This window comes from Onychomys torridus, chromosome 1 (genome assembly GCF_903995425.1).
Source record: "Onychomys torridus chromosome 1, mOncTor1.1, whole genome shotgun sequence".
NCBI classification, from domain to species: domain Eukaryota; kingdom Metazoa; phylum Chordata; class Mammalia; order Rodentia; family Cricetidae; genus Onychomys; species Onychomys torridus.
Window position 1 is genome coordinate 108,697,503 of NC_050443.1, and position 17,253 is coordinate 108,714,755.

General features: G+C 41.2%; 1 protein-coding gene across 5 annotated transcripts in view; it reads left to right on the forward strand.

Moving 5' to 3' along the window:
* Positions 1–1,308: 1,308 nt before the first annotated feature.
* Positions 1,309–17,253, forward strand: part of Plekha1 (pleckstrin homology domain containing A1) — a 49,772-nt gene continuing 33,827 nt past the window's right edge. For 2 of the 5 annotated variants that reach the window (XM_036204106.1, XM_036204120.1), the window contains exons 1-2: positions 1,312–1,520; positions 13,450–13,610. In XM_036204106.1, the coding sequence (XP_036059999.1) occupies positions 13,470–13,610 (141 nt within the window). In that variant the 5' untranslated portion in view covers positions 1,312–1,520; positions 13,450–13,469. Of the gene's footprint in view, positions 1,521–13,449; positions 13,611–17,253 lie in introns of those variants that run through there. The other 3 variants (XM_036204131.1, XM_036204113.1, XM_036204138.1) reach the window with 3 other exon arrangements.

The window sequence follows — 17,253 nt, forward strand, 5'->3', positions numbered from 1 at the left end:
TGTTTAATATATCCTAACTACTTCCAATGGAATCTTCTAGGGCTCCAAGGGCTGAAAAGCCAGAGATTTCTTTCAGATCTTCAAGAATCGAGGAAGCTCCAAAACCTGGAAAAATCAGACAGGTGATGTCTGGATTTCTATGTGAAAACTTCTTTAAAATGCCATCTATATATTTAGTTAGATGGACAAAAGCCCAGTGAGTGAATGGACCAAATAAAAGTGTCTGCTCTGACTACTTTGTAGACTCTTCCAGCCATTATGTAGATGAGATGAGTCTGCTGCTCGGACCCTAAGAAAAGACAGATGGTCCTCAGCAAGGCTGTGCAGCTGAGACTTCTCAGAAGGTAACATGCTGATCATCTTGGATGTAAAGCAGCTGGCGAGGAGGAGCCAGAGAGTCAGCCACAGGGCAGTTTGCCAATTAGTTTTCACCTCTACCCAGCTCTGGGACTAGCATAACCTAGGGTTGTTTCATGTACACAGCAGAGGAAGGGTGTCATGAGAAGTGTTGATAAAGATTTTCTAGTGAGAGGGCATGATCCACAGCTGTAGAGAGAGGATACGAAGAACACAAAACCCTCAAACGTCTCAGAGTCTGGACTGTGCCACTCACTGTGAAAGGTGGCACATCAAATTCTCTTCCAGTTCTTTGCGTGTTTGAATATTTCTCCTTCTTCAGGTTTCAGCTCAAATACCTCTTCCTCAGAGAACTTTGCTGGACAGGATGTCCTCTCTGAGGAAGCCTGACTCTCCTGTCTCTGAACCCCACTCTTCTTTCCCGTGTATTAATATCTATAAGTATTGTACTTTGTAAAGGGCTAGCTCCCCTTACGAAACACAGGCTCCACGAGGGCAGAGACTTCATGCCCTGTAGTTGCTCAACAAATATGTTGAGTATTTCTAAATATCTCTCTGAACGGGTTTTGACCAATCCTTTAAATTTCTTTGGCCTCTTAACACTATTAACACCATTATAAGGATGAAGCGAAATTGCATTTCGAGAAAGAAATAGTTATGAGTGAAAAACTGGTGCGCAACCGGTGAATTTTATGCTTCTTGAGCCAACTGCGGGGACCGCTTGAAAATTATCTGCAAAGGAACCAAGCCTATTTTTAAAGATCCCTGCGCCTCGCAGCTCTAGGTGATGACATCAGAGAACCCGGAGTTCCACATCCCAAGCCAAGCCTCGTGGTCCTCGAAAACTGCAAGCCCCAAGATGCAGCGCGGCCCAAAGACCCAGCGCCCCGCGCGCGGACGCGAGCCACCGCCCTAGAACTAGGAAGACGCCCGATTCTTTTGCCCGCCACGCCGCCGGGCGTGCGCGGAGCCTGCCGGGACTTGTAGTGCCCGCGGCTGGGAGTGCCCGCTCCGGAATCTCAGTCGCCGTCTGGTGGGGTAGAGGCGGCGCGTGCACGCGTGCGCAGTGCGCGGGCGGGCCGTCGTGGGCGCCGCTCCCGGCAGCTGAGTGCCTGAAGGAGCCGGGTCCGCGGCGGCGCGGGTGCTCCGGGCTGGAGGCCGCGGTAAAGTGGGGCGTGAGGCGCGCAGCTCGGGTGTGGGTGTGTGGAAGGGGAAAGCGGGGCGAGGGACGCGGGGCCGAGGCGAGGGTGAGGCGGCCACCGGCTGCTGAGGGGGCGCGGGGCCGCGCCTCGTCCGTCGCACGTCCGCGGGAGCGCGTGCACCTGGGCGAGACCGGGCTCACCTGTGCACCGGCTCCTTTGCGCCCCGCGGCCCTCCGTGCGGGTCCCCGCCAAGGCCCACAGCCCCTCGGGTCCTCGCTCTCGCTGCCACGGCTCGGCCCCTGTCCCGGATCCCGGTGGCGACGCCTGTCGGAGCGGCACGGCTCCTGGGCCGTGTCCGCCTCATCCCTGCCGCTCGCTCCGGTACAGCCCGGCTTCCCCGCGCGTGCGGACAGCGGGTGGCAAGATTGGGAGTGCCTCGGCCAAGGTCACGCGGGTGGGACCCGAACCCGGGGCTCGGACTTGGAGGAGGGTAGCCTCGGGAGCGGCTCTGGCCGGCTGGGGGTCCCTTTCAGATGCTTTCTATGGACCCACCCGGGAGAGCGTCCGGGAAGAAAGTGGTGTCAGGTTGAAAGCGCTCTGCTGGTCGTGGTGCTCCGCCTTTGCTAGAATCCCTGTTCTGCTACGACACCCGGGCAGAGAGCCTCGACCCAGGGCCAAGTCAGTTCAGAAAGTGACTTGCTGTTTGGGGTCAGGTCCCGAGGACAGGTTTAAGGAACAGGTGGTTTATGGCATTTCGTTTTCGAGTGCGCCTTCCCATCCTTTCTAATACTTGCTTGGATAAGTTGGCTGTTACCTATTTTAATAAGATTTTCTGTACTCTAATAAAGTTGTTGCCCTTTGTAAATTAGTTTTCTAACTAGAAAAGCTTATTTCCTGCGTGCATTATGGCTGGAACAAATAGCCCACTCCAAGGTTTATACCATTGTCTTTTATCGTAAAACTGTAGAGGAGTCTGCTTTCTTTCCCTCCTAGGCGCAAGCGTCCATGCTTTCTGCGTTGACTGCCACTGCAAGAATCGACTGCAAAGTTTAGGAGAAAGTTGAGTAACTCAGGCTTTGCGGGTAAAAATGAAAAACCATTTTTAGTTTACAGCTGGAGTTGAGGAACTATTATTTCAAAAATAGTAACATGCATTTTGAATACAGTGCGTGCGTCTTAAAGTTTTTCTTGCCAACACGCATGTGGCGAAGCATTTTTTCCTTAAATTTAAATATTCCATATTTTGTACTAACTCTCTTAGGGAAAGCTAATTTTTTTAAGAGCAGGGATACGTTTAAACAGGAATATTAAATCAGGCAGAATTTAAATTAATAGTTTATTTTATAGTGTTATAAACCCTACAGTGTGTCAAATGATGATTCTCCTGAAAAAACCCTGTGTCGAGGCACATACTGTGAATCTGCTTGTAGTAAAGCCACTGCAGGGAAGTGATATGGACAAGTTGCCTTCTATCTCCCTTATCCTGTTCACTAATGGTTTCACTGTTGCTGTTGGGGGAAAGGAGCAGGTTTGTATCTTTTTTTCTGTCTGGGTTTAGCAGTGTAGCAAAATAGGAAAGAGGTACTGTGTACATCTGTTTGGCGGAGGCTGAGACGGTAGGGCAGGATAAGTCTACAATTGTGAGGAAACGGTCATGAGTTCATAAGCAGGAAGGACCTTTTTAGAAGTATTTAAGGATGTTAAGAATAGCATTGGAGCCTTTTCTTTAAACAGTTATTGTGGGCAGTATTCAACGATGGGGTAAGATGTGTGGGCGATGCCCAGGAAGATACTGGAGAAACGTAGAAACTTACATCTTTATGTGTACTTTTCTACTGAAAAACTGACTTCTGGGCCTAAGGCTGAATGAAAGTTCTTTATTATTATGCACCTCGTCAGATTGCAAATCCCACTTTCCCCCCCTGTATAACTTGTAAGCCAGAAGGAAATCTAAGAACTAATTTATGAGTGTGTTTTAAGTCGGACTTTGTCCTGGGCATGTTGTGTGGGGTGCACTTGTTCTTGTCTACATAGCTGTTGTGTGAGAATGAGGAAGATGGCCTTTTGGTAGACTGTAGTGACTGGACAGATGTGCTTGTTGCGGCTCTGCTTTGACTGAAAAGTTTCGAGAACTGCGGTAGTGATGCTTTTAAGCACCCAGAGGATGCCAGCTATGAGCTGAAGATACACAAATAATCACCTCCCATATGCCCAAGCAATGCGTTTTTTGACATATCAAGACTTATTTAAAATTTCAGAAATTATTTCAGATCCACAATAATAAAATAAGATTGATTCAGTAGGAGAAAAACATCAAGTTTTAGTTTTATTAGTTTATTCATTTATCCTGGCTATTCGTGAGTATGCAGTATTTGAGAACAGGTTGACTTGTGCATGGAATTACTTCATGTGGCAGAAACATTAAGTAGCTTTAGATGTTTGCCTATAATATTCAGTTGTTTTTAGAAGTACATGTATGGAATGTTTTCATATAAGAAAAAGACATCCCGTTGAGGCTGCTTTTAAACTCAGCACTTGGGAGGCAGAGGTAGGTGGATCTCTGTGAGTTCCAGGCCAGCCTGATCTACATAGTGAATTGCAGGACTAAGGTCAGCCAAAGCCACATAATAGAAAGAACTTGTCTTTAAAAAAAAAAAAAAAAAAAAAAGACATCCTGCTGCTAACTTGCTACATAACTAGGATTCTGTTACAATTAAAGAGTAACTGAACAATTTAAGGATTAGTAGTTTTCCTTGTAGGTTCTATGTGATAAAAAAAAAAAAAAGATGTACATTTGTGATTCCTAGAATGTATTTAAGTGAACATTTGTTTGATGAGCCATTGGACAAGTTGAATAGCTTTGATTTTTTTAAATGATAGTGTTTTGGCGATTTTTATACCACACTTTCTTTGAACTGGAATTTTTCTTAAATGTAAAAGAAAATTAGAGTCATTTAGGATTTGAGTGTTTTTTAGAATAAAATACTGTTTCCAAATAAAACTCTTAATCGACTTGTCCGTCTGATAGCTTTACACTCCAAAAGATAGTTGTTAGCAGTGCTAGAGTTAGGAGTGACCTCAGAGGACTTCTGATGCAGCTTTTTAGTGGGTACTGTAAATCCTCCCTGAGAATTTCCATGTTAGGTGGAAGTTCCCTCCCATTACTAAGGGTGGTTATGCAGGTCCATATGCCATTGGATTATTGAGACGTCTGAGCTGGTGACAAAAAAATGTAAGACAGTTTTAATGTTCACTATTTTCAGTCATGTTTGAAGGATTTTTCTTTTTTTCCCTCATACCCACGAGTAACTATAGTTTTTCTATCAATACAGCTATTAAAAGCTCAAATCAGAGCTGGGTGTAGTGGCATACTCCTTTAATCCTAGCACTTGGGAGGCAGAGGCGGGCAGATCTCTGTGAGTTCCAGGACAGCCTGGTCTACATAGTTCCAGGACAGCCAGAGCTATATAGTGAGACCCTGTCTAGAACTCCCCCTACCCCCAAAAAAGCTCTAGTCTAATCTATTCCAATTTAAAGCTTCAGTCTTGATACTCAGTTTAGAACTCCTTTTTTCTCTTACCCAGAGTCTGGCCACTTACTGCCCAAAGCTCTTGGGATACAGAGGGATTGCAATTTGCTACCATGTAACCTTTTGCTATTTCTCTTTGGGGATCTGCTTGGATAAGGGACTGGTCAGAAGAATGGAAAAATGCACTTATTCCTTATCTGTTTCTCCTTAATGATAGCAGGTCTGAGATACAAGCTGATATTTCTGGTGAGATTTTTGCACTCCCTATGGCACAGTTTTGGTGTATGAAATTATTGTGGCCAAACCTTTTCCGTTCCTCATTCCACCAGCTTGTTCCCTATGTGGGGATGAGGAGGGTTAAGGATCCTTTTCTCTTTAGTCAGGTTTTTTGATAATGCCGAGACCACTTGAGTACTGGTATGCCTACAATTCCCACACAGTCCATTAGAAACTCACTTCTTTGCTTGTAGGCTGCCTAAGACTGCCTTTCTGTGCCCTGCTGCTTTTATTTTAATTTTTTTTTTTTTAATACTCCATTCTCATTTTTCCCTTGCTCAGGGAGGTAGAGTATGTGGTGAACACTTTCTGTCTTGTTCTCCCTGAAGATGTAGAAAACTTCTTTCTTCTCTGTCAGTTGCTTCTACTGAAGAAAAGGATGTTAAGGTGGTACCTTGAGTGCCAGAGCCCTGAGAGCTAATGTGACAGGTGAAAGCCATGGTTAACTGTATAGATGTCTGTACAGTGTAGACTCTTTGTCCACAATTGAGCCACCCATAGATTGAAAAGATTTCATCGGTTCTAAGCATGTATAGGTTTTTTTCTTGTCATATTGTTATACTAACATTTATATATCTATACATATTTATTTATATGTGTTCAGTGTTGTTAAGTAATCTAGAGGTGCTGTGCAGCAGCAGGAGAAGGCATGTGAATTATGTGGAAATACTGTGCCACTTCACATGGGGCCTTGAGCAGCACAGACCGTGGTGTCAGTGGGGGTCCTGAAACCCATCCCCCATGGGTAAGGGAGAACAACTGAATGTTTCTGCTTTGTCTGTGTGGGATTCTGGTCCATAGAACATCTGATTAACAAATGCTGTGACGATCTGTGGCCTGGGGAGGTCTTTCAGAATAACATTTACATTTTCCTTCCTTTTCCTTCTTCCTCTGCCTGATCTTTGTTTTGTCTTTCCTTGCTTTTTGGTTCCCAACTGATGAGATGGCAACTGTGAATGTTAATTTGTGACTGAGTTTTAAATCCACCTATGCCTTAGTACATGTATCAAACTGAAAATAGGTTTGAGAAGGTGGGTTGATCATGTAATTATATGTTTTTCCTGATACTTGTTTTGCTGAGACTATAAATTCAAATATGAATATAGTACTAGGGCCTTTTTCTTTCTGTCAACTAAACAAACCAGTTAAGTCTGGTACATGACTTTTTATCTGATGAGGAAAAACCAGCTTTGTATCTGGAAACCCTGAACATTTGATGCAGTAATTATGAGTTACTTCACACTTCATTCAGAAGGGAGTTTGTGAACACCTTCTATCATGCTGTTGTAGATTTTGGAGAAACAGCAGTGAGTTAACAAAAACAAAAATCCCTGCTCTCATGAAGGTTGCATTCCAGAGTGGGGAAATAGACAAGATGCAGGTAAAAAAAATAAGCCCTCGTCTGCTAGATGTCATATGTGCTAAAGAGAAGAATGAAGTGGGGGGTAAGGGGGGGGATGAGAAGTTGGTTTGGAGGCTCAGCAACTGGAGCTTACTTCGGTCTTAGCAATGTCTTCACTAAAGGAAGTGAAGTTGAGCTAAGAGGTCCTTCCCTGCCCTGCTCTGAGAGCTTGTTTGGTTAGTCTGATGGCAGATGAATGAGTGGGTGGGTGGGGGGTGTAATAGGACGGCAGGGAACAGGTCTTTGTAAAGGCCCAGGTTCTTGCTCTGAGTGACTTGAGATCCTGTTGAAATGACAGTGTTTTAGAAGCCTTGGGTGAACAGGAAAGTACTGATGACTGGATTTAATCCCAGAATTTCCTCTATAGTTAGTCTTGAGGGGCTAGAGTTGGGCATCATCAGGCCATCCAAGACATTGGGGTTTTCAGAGATTTGGAGGTCATTTTACTAAACAGCTGAGGTTGGCATCCACTTTACTGCAGCTTTTTTGAGTAGTAAGAGATACTATGTAGTGTTAGGGGACATGGGCTCCCCTGATTTGAATCCTGGCTCTGCTTCTTCCCAACCCTGTGGCTGTGGGCTGTGTGTAGTATTATTATAAGGATTAAACTAATATTTATTTAGAACAGCACCTAAAAAAAGGTAAATATCTGTTCTTATTGAGTAAACACTTGAATTGTGTTTTATTAAATTATGGAATTGCTTTGATTGCAGTTTTGAGAATTGGTTGCAAAAGACTAATTGGTGGGGCAAAGACTAAGAAGCAAGGCAGTCCATGCAGTAATCCAGGTAGCAGCAAGACTGGAAAATGGAAGGAATCTGTATATATTTAAAAGATGGAACCAATGGGATTTATTGATGTATTGGACATGGAGTGAGATGGGAGAACTTTAATCAAGCGTGACTCTGAGATACTTTGCTGGAACTATTAGAAGAAGGGCATGCTAGTTTTCTTAGATGGACAAGACAAGAGGGTCAGGTTTATGAGGGGAGTGTCTAGGTTCAGTTCTGTGAGTTGGAGATGTATGTTAGGGAAGTAAGTGGATTCTATAGTGTGGGCAGTGTCTAGAGTCCAAGGATGTTTAAAACTGAAGGTACCAGTCTGGAACCTTTACTGTTTAGACATGTGAAAGTGAGCTCACCAAGAGACCAGGTTTAAATAGAAATGAAGCCTTAGACCATACCATCATTCACAGGTCTGGGAAAGGAAATGCCCTTGCGGATTTCTGATGCTCTCTAGGATGAAAGACAATTATAATTATTTCATTTTTAAAAGAGACTTTATTTAGCTATGGCTCAGTGTAGTTCATCTGCTTAACGTACAGTTCATTGATTTTTAGTGTATTTGCAGTTGTATAGCTGTTAACAAAATCTTGAATATTTGTATTACCTCCCCCCCCCAAAAAAAATCCCCACATACCTTCCCATCTTCATTTCCTCATTTCCTGCCTACCCTTCTATAAGTAGACAGCTGCTAATCTACTTGCTTTATTCTGGATATTTCATACCAGTAGAATCGTACAGTGTACTCTACTGAGAGAAGATTCGTATCCATTAAGACCAAGTTTCTGGACTCATTAGATTTTAAAACACTTGGTAAAGGTAGGGCTGTAAGATCCCTCCATTGAAAAAATACATTTTCCTCTTTGTGATTAGTAAGAAAACTGTGGGGTGATATTTTGAAGTTATGATTAATATGATTATTCTCCCTGACATTTCATCTGGTGGTTTTAGAAAGTTCATTGGAGGTGTTTACATCTCCTCACTCAGTGGTGGGATTACACACAGTGGTGATTTGCTGTTGCTCTCATGTTTTCAAAGAGTTCACAGAACTTCAGATTCAGATACATTGTAGAGAGGTTTCTCTTCTGTTTGCCCTTTTTTAGGCCCTCAGGCTACAGTGCTTTTCTGTGAGGAAGCACACAAAGTTTGCTTGTATCTTTTTCTATGTAGTATCTATTGATGTCTGACTCATTTTTTTTTGACGAACCTTTGATATATTTTCCTTGATATTTCTTGGCAATGAAAAGTAGCCCTTTGTGAAATAAGTTGCAAACATATTCTTTTGACTTTGCTTATGCATATAACTTTTTGCCATTCAAATTCTTTAAAAATTACTTGTAGTTATTCATCAGTGATTTCTTAAAATTGTTATTGTTTTATTCACTTATTTGTTTGTTTTTTTGAGACAGTGTCTCTTTCATAGCCTTAGCTCTCCTGGAACTCACTTTGTAGATGAGCTTAGTTTTAAATTCAGAGATCTGCTTGCCTCTGCCTCTCAAGTGCTGTGATTAAATATGCATACCACCATACCAGGCTCAAGATTACTATTAACCTTTAAATTTGCTTTTTTATATTAATCTTCCCCCTTTTGCCTTTTCAAGACAGGGTTTCTCTGTGTAGTTTTGGAGCCTGTCCTGGATCTTGCTTTGTAGACCAGGCTGGCCCTGAACTCACAGAGATCCTCCTGGCTCTGCCTCCTGAGTGCTGGGATTAAAGGCATGTGCCACCACCACCCGGCTCCTGATTTTTTTCTACTTAGTATAATAATGATTTTGAGATTCATCCAAATTGTTGCATGTCAGTAATTACTTTGTGCTCTAAACTGGTATTCCATCATTTAGCTGTGCTGCATTTATTATCAGTTCACTTGCTGAGGGGCATCTTTGCCTCTAGTTTATAGCCTGTAAATAAAGCTGCTCTAAGTAAGCATCATCAATCTTTCTTTGTTTACATGTTTTCATTTCTCCTGGGTTAATTTGTGGGATGGTATAAGTGGGTCATAGGGTAGAACTATGTTTGAAGTGGCTTACTATTTTCTATTTCCCATCAACAATATATAAATAAATTATGGATATTTTATGTTCTTGATGATACATTGTATTGCCAGTCTGCTTCATTTTAGCTATTTTGTTGAGTACGTATGCTACTATTTGTTTAAACTCAGGATAACTGAAATGTTATTTACTTGCAATCAATTTTATCTATTTTAGTGTACAGTTCTGTGAATTTTGGCATAAGTATGCAACTGTGTAATTACCACAATCAAAACGCACCCCTCAAAAAAATCTTTTAAGTCTTTTGTAGTTGGTCCTTTCCCTAACCAAGTACTGTGATCTTTTCTATCATGGTGGGGTAGCTACTTTGTTCTTTTTACTTTGCATGAAGTTCATTCTTTTAATATGTTTTTTATCATTTACATTTTCATACATATATACAGTGTATTATGGTTATATTCACACCCATTACCCTCTACCTTTTCTCTTTCAACTCCTTAATCTCTCCAACTAGTCCCCCAGTGGCTGCAGGAAAGCTTGTCAGGAAAGGATGGAGCCCCATAGGTGCTTCTTCTGTCTATGATGGAATGTTGAAGGACCTAGTCTTGTGAAGGTATCCATAGCTGTTGTTCGTAATTGCAATGGCAGTGTCATGTCTGGATGGCAATATTTTGTGGCACTTGCCCTCCTCCCTCCAGTTCTTTAATTCCTTTCGCCCTCACTTTTTTTGGTTTTTGGAGACAGGGTTTCTCTGTATAGCTTTGGAGCCTGTCCCGGAACTCACTCTGTAGCCTGGCTGGCCTCAGACTCACAGAGATCCATCTGGCTCTGTCTCCTGAGTGCTGGGATTAAAGGCGTGTGCCACCACCGCCCTGCTCACCCCTACTTTTTCAATGGGTCTTGAGAGGTGATGGTGATGTATATATCCTATTTTGGACTGAGCTCTCAACAGGTACTATTTCTTGGCATTTTGGCCAGATAAGAGCTTCTGCATTAAGTGTTCTTGCCTTCTGCAAAAAGGAACTTCTTGGTCCTAGGCTTCCAATGGCACTCGTCTGTGAGTTTATGGTAGTTTGACAACATGTCCATTTAGGGCAACAATGGTATAGTAAATTCTCCCTTTGGACCTCTGGCCTCTCCATTAATAGGCTTTTGACCAGGTTATAACAGATGTGTATTCCTTCCTGTGGAGCAGGCCTTCAATTCAATCACAAAGTGGTTGGTTATCCCTAAAATAGTGGCTTCTGTTGCTCCAGGGGGCATATCTTGCCTGGTGCTCAGTGTTAGAGCACACAGGTCTACAGGTGGATGAAATCTTGATTGTTTTTTTCCTTAGCAGCCTTTACAGCAACTTCCAGCACTGTGAACTCAAGCCAGGGGGAAGGACTCTACAACTCAGTTCCAGCTTGATTTCTCTGTCCTGTGGCTTGTAGACCTTATAGCTCTGTTAAGTGCATAGTTTGAATTTCACAAGTAAGGTACAGAACATTCGATTTCACCCTAAATTTACCACTTGAAGTCAGCTTCTTCTTTGCCCAGTGATCTGTTCTGTCTCCACAGCATGTTTAGTTTGCCTTCTTTCACATAGCACAGTACAGATGAGATTACTGTTGCTCTGTGCATCAGTGGTTCACCCTTTCCAAGTGTACAGCTCCATTGCACCGGCTAGAGCACTGTGCTCACTCAGCAGCAGGTCAGTTGGGTTGCTTCTGATTCTTGACACTTAAGAGTGAAGTTGCTGTAAGCAGTTGCTTACAGAATTTTGAGTGAACAGACCTTCATTTGACTTGGATAAATACCTGGAAGTAGAGTTTCTGGTTTGTATTGTATGTATTTTTAACTTTATTAGAAGCTGTTGCTGACTTGTTTTTCAGAGTTGGTAGAGCATTTTGCATCCTAGTAGTGTGTATGAAAGTTTGCTTGTCTCTCATCCCTGACAGTGGGTAGGTACTAGGTGCTTTGTTAGTTTGTTTGGGCTGTCCTAGGAGGCGTTAAGAGCATCTCAGGGTTGTTTTTAGAAGTCTGTCATATCTTTCTGAATAATGATGAGCATCATTATTTGTACATCTTTGCTAGCTGAGCTGATATGTTAAGCTTTTTGCCCATTTTACTGTTGTCTGTTTTATTGAGTTGTAATAATTAACTGTTCTTAGATATCAGTTATCTGATAGAGGTATGTTGTATTTGTACTCCCATGTTTGAGGCTTCTTTTTCTTTTTCTTTTTCTTTTTTTTTTTTTTTTGCACTGGTGGGGCTAGAACCTATGTCCTTGTACATGCTGAGTGAGTACTGTAACACTTTTAAAGATTTATTTTTATTTTATTTGTGTGAGTGTTTTGCCTGAATATGTGTGTGTGCCCCATGGGCATGCAGTGCATAGCAGAGGATGAAGAGGACATCAAATCCTCTGAAACTGGGGTAACAAGCAGTTCTGAGTGTCGTGTGGGTTCTGGGAATTGAACCATGGTCCTGGAGGAGCAGCCAGTGCTGCTAACTGCTAGGCCATGTCTAACTCCTCTAACAAGTTAAATCTCTCCTCTTTACTTTCTGAAGAAATTGGATTGTGTGTCCTTTTGTTTCCCAGTTTTTGGCTTTTGCTGATTGAATTCTTGTGGAGCAGTTGAGTATCTTCCTGTCTTCTAGTAGTTGACTGTAGGAGAATCTACATTCTCAATCAAAGAATGTAACTCAATCATATTTAAATAAAATCTTTTCTTATCATGTTGGTTTCACAGGTGATGTTTGAATGTCTTCCATCAGGAAATGCGGATACCTGGTCCATCTTTCTTTGTTGTTTAGCTGTTTATTCTGATTCATTTTATTTTGAACAGTTTACAGAGTGCTTGATAGGAGTCTAGATCCTAGGAGTATATGTTTAAGCATTTGTTATATTCCTGCTGTCTTTTGTTTGTTTGTTTGTTAGACAGGGTCTCTTCACATATATGGCTCAGGCTGGCCTGGAACTCTCTCTGTAGTCCAGGCTGGCTTTGAACTCACAGAGATCTGCCTGCCTCTGCCTCCTGAGTGCTGGGATTAAAGGCATGCGCCACCACTGCCAACCTCTTCCTGCTATCTTAATTGGAAAGCTCACTTCCCCTGTCAGTTTTGACTTCTGAGAAGTGGAAATACTGATGCCTGTTCATAGGATTGCTTTGAAGATTAAGATTATGCTTAGAAAAGAAACTGTCACAGAGGCTAGCATATAGCAGTGATCAGTGAATGTTAATTATTGTGTGAATTTAAAAATATTCTACGGGATTGGAGAGATGGCTCCCAGGTTTAAGTTCGTACTGTTCTTGAAGAGCACCCAAGTTCGAATCCTAGCACCCATACCAGGCAGCTTATAACCGCTTGTAACTCTAGCATCATGGGATCTGGCACTGTCTTCTGAACTTGGCACCTGCACTTGCATGTACACACCCCCATACATACATACATACATACATATTCACACTCTTAAAAATAAATCAGGCAGAAGCAGGAGGATCTTTGTGAGCTGGAAGCCAGCCTGGTCTACATATTGAGTTTTAGGCCAGCCAGGAATACATTTTGAGACCTTGTCTTAAAACAAACAAAAAAATAAATCTTTAAAAAAATATTAAAACCATGAATAATCTTAAAAGTTAGGTCATCTTGATTTGTGAGGAAATTAAAATTTGAGTGGCTAATTTTTAGCACACTTGGTTTTATTTTAGAAGGAGATCAAGTGAGTTATTAACTGAGTAGAATGGCTCTCCTTTGTTCACACCAGTTTGAAGTTGGATTTCGTGCACATTTGTGGCAAACTTAAGCCCTAAAGTGCTTTCTGCCAGTGTGTCTGATGTTGGTGTGAGTTCTTGATAACTGGTCTCACATACATTGGAAAGTGTGCTGCTTGTGGAATAGATTTAAGTCCAAGTTTAATCTTGATCTTCACTTAGAAATTACTTCTTCCTAGGAGCTTACTGTTACTGTTTTTATTCTACAGTGTAATGTTCAAGCCCAGAAATGCCTTATGTGGATCGACAGAATCGCATTTGTGGTTTTCTAGACATTGAAGAAAATGAAAACAGTGGGAAATTTCTTCGACGGTATTTTATCCTGGATACCAGAGAAGACAGCTTTGTATGGTACATGGATAATCCACAGGTTTGTAAAAACCAAAGATTACTTTATGACATCCTAAAGAAGTTGTTTATTTATATTTATTTCCACTGGTTTATATTTATATTTATTTCCACTGGTTTATATTTATATTTATTTCCACTGGTTTAACTTTCTTCCCCCTGTTGGTACCTGTGACCTGTACTCTTGTTTGAACTTCAGAGGGTAAAATTAAGTTTATTCAATTGAAGTTAAAATTTATCCATGCATATGTATTTTTCCCTTCTTGGAAGTACTCAGCTTGTAGAAAAATTCTGACGATTCACAGATTTAAGTTACTCTGCCTAAGACTATGAGCATTACCATTTGGAAAGACTACGGAAGCTACTTGATACTCTCTGGCACGTGTATTCGTCTTTGATCATGTGATGATCACTTGAGTGTCAGTTGTTGTGATGAGTCTGTGACTGAAATTAACTTTAATTTTGTTGTTTTCTTGCAAATTTTTGGGATAGATGTAAGAAGTTGAAAAGTAGAATACCACTTTTAAGGGCTGAGAGTTGGTTCAGTGAGTACAGGCACTGTGGCCAAGTCCGAGGACCAGAGCTCTATTCCTGGAATCCATGTGGTAAAAGGAGAGAACAGACTCCCAAAACTGTTCTCTGACCTCCGCACATGAGCCATGATGTGCACACCCTCCCTCAAACCCTTCTGCCCCAATAAATATAATTAAAAAAAAAAAAATCCCAGTTTTAAGATCAGTGAGAGGCCCAGGATTAAAAATTGTCCGCTGAATAGTTGAAAACTTCCTTCCTGTGGAACTCTTTATTTCAAATCAAAATTATTCTAAAAGCTGAAAATGGAGGTGTGTGCTACAGTGAAGTATGTGGAAAGTAAGGGATGAGTCTGTCCAGCTTTCTACCCAGTGTGTTGATTGTATGGACTGGGATGGAGCAGGAATTTCACCATGCTTCACATAACCAGAAATAGGTCCCCTGTAACTAGTCTCTCTTCTTCATTACCTGTACTGCTATGACAACGTGTAGGCATTCATTTATATAGACTGGGGGTTACAAATGACCTTAGTATTAGTTCAGTTTCCTCAATGGAGGAAAGCATCTCCGTGTTCTTCACTTTGGTTATAGCTTGAGTGATGCATGGCTAAAAAGTATGTATCATATTTGAAATTGTCAGTTATTATTTTTGTCTACTAAAACCCAGTTCTGGCTCTTCTTATCAATCTTGATTTTACACTCTGATTCTCTATCATGTAGGTTTAGCCCTTTATTTACAGGCAATCTTGGAAATTTAGGTGGATGGGATGGGTTCTATTTTAATTCAGTTTATATTAGCTATGTACTCACTTTGTATGATGAGGCTTTTTAGAGGGCAATAGCATCCTCTGTCACTGTCCATGCAGAGCTTATTGACACTTTGTTTCATGCCTTTGCCTCTGGGTCTAAGGACCTTTCTTGGGAGGGAGTTACCTGTCTCAGCAGCTGCATGGTTATTATCTTCATTTACTTGGTCTGAGTCAGTGGGAGAAATAACAGGGTAGCAGAAATAAAAGGTTTATGTTGATTTCTTTTCCTCAACATGTGAATCAGATTCTTGTCTTTTATGGTCTTGTGTGTTTAGCTGGGACATGAGTCCCTCAGAGGTAGCACTGAATCCTCTTTGCAAGATCTCAGCTACTGGTTTCTGCAGAGCCAGGGCATATTTTGTCAATGTTTCTCCTAGATTGGTCTCTCTTTGCAGAGGACCTTACATATGGTTCTCCTGAATTCTCCATAAAACTCTTTGTTATTTTTTTTTATTCTTATACAAATTCTTCTTAGAATTCTCCCTTTTACCAAAACTTTTCACTTAACAGATATACACAAAGATAGATACAAAATGAAGTGTGTTTGTTACCGTGTATGAAACACAGGCTTCGAATCAGAAAAAGTTATAGTTTTAAAAAAAGCAGAGGGAGCTGACATACTGGAGATGGTGATATTTAAAACTAACCTAGAAGATTGGATTTGACTTTGGCCTAGAAGTGGAGAAGTGATGATTCCTGGATTCAGAGTAGCAAGGGCAAAGGAGTCATTGTAGGTGTCTGCAGTGTGTTTGGATTAATAGTCTGTCTTGGCATGAAGGTGTCTTCCCAGCTTTGCACTCAGCTAGGTCTTTTCACATAGACTTTTTGTGCATAAGTGGGGGTGTGTGTGTAAGGCAGTTGTGTTCCAGCTGTACTAAACTCAGGCTATCCCACTGAGAGCTATACTTCTAGCTCTTTTCTTTTCTTTTTTAAAGATTTACTTATTTATTATGTATACAGAAGAGGGCACCAGATCTCATTACAGATGGTTGTGAGCCACCATGTGGGTGCTGGGAATTGAACTCAGGACCTCTGGAAGAGCAGTCAATGTTCTTAACCTCTGAGCCATCTCTCCAGCCCCTGCTCTTTTCTTTTCTTTTCTTTCCTTCCTTCTTTTTTTTTTTTTTTTTTTTTTGACAGGGACACATAAAGCCCAAGCTGGTCTTAAATTCTATAGAGCCAAGGCAGGCCTTGAACTCTTGATCCTCCTTCCTCTACTTCCTGTGCATTGGAATTACAGGTGTGGAACACTATACCCAGCTCACATGAACTTTTTTTTTCTTTCTTGATTTTTCGAGACAGGGTTTCTCTGTATAACCATCCTGGCTGTCCTGGAACTCTCACATGAACTTTTAAAAAGACATTTGTCCTTTTTGTAATTAGTGTATTGAGTTTTCTGAACATTGTACATAAAGTCTTTTTCAGTCCTTACAATTTTCTTTCTAGCTTAAGAGAACTTTTTAAAATCTTGTTTCTATCAGTCAGTATAATAGTCAATACCAAGTTTGTTTCACCTCTAAATATTAAGACGAAGACATTTTCTTGAAATCTTGCTGAAACTATTAGATTAAGCCATATGAAATTGCAGATTTAGAGCCATTTTGAATTACTGAGAAATAGAAACTTCAAATGGTTTCATCTCATTCTGTATGTCCAAGTGCTTAAGAGCTTTGATGAAAATAAGCAGTTGTTCATCTCTCCCTGGGGAGCCACTTCCTTTTTTTTTTTTTTTCTTCTCTCTTTGCCACTAACCATCAGTTTGAAAATCCACTCTAGTCTATTATAAGAACTCATTTTGTGGCTGTGTTTTGCTGAGAAAGTTGATAATGATACAGAATTAATAAAGTATCTATACTAGGAAGGGAACTTGAAGAGACTTGAAAAGTTTTGTATATGGCAAAATGAGCTAAGGAACTTAAAAGTATGCACAGCACATTTCCATTTTGAAAAAACATTAGATTATAGCATAGCACTTAAACCATTTAAACAATGTGGCCTCTGGCTCTTACACTCCTTCTGCCTCCTCTTCTGCTGGGTTCCCTAGCCCCGAGAAGGAGGGATTTGATGGAGAGATGCTGTTGATGGCTGAGTATTCCAAGGTCTCTCACTCTGCGTAGTGTCTAGCTGTGGGTCTCTGTATTTGTTCCCGTCAGCTACAGGAGGAAGCTTTTCTCAGGATGGCTGAGCAAGGCATGGATCTGCTCCCTGCCTGGAGTCAGAAGGCCAATATTTTTAAAGAGATGTATTTGATAAAGAAGTTTTACTAGATCAATGTAAAATTAATAGTTTTTTTAATCTTACAACTGTATTTCTTTGTGTCTCTAA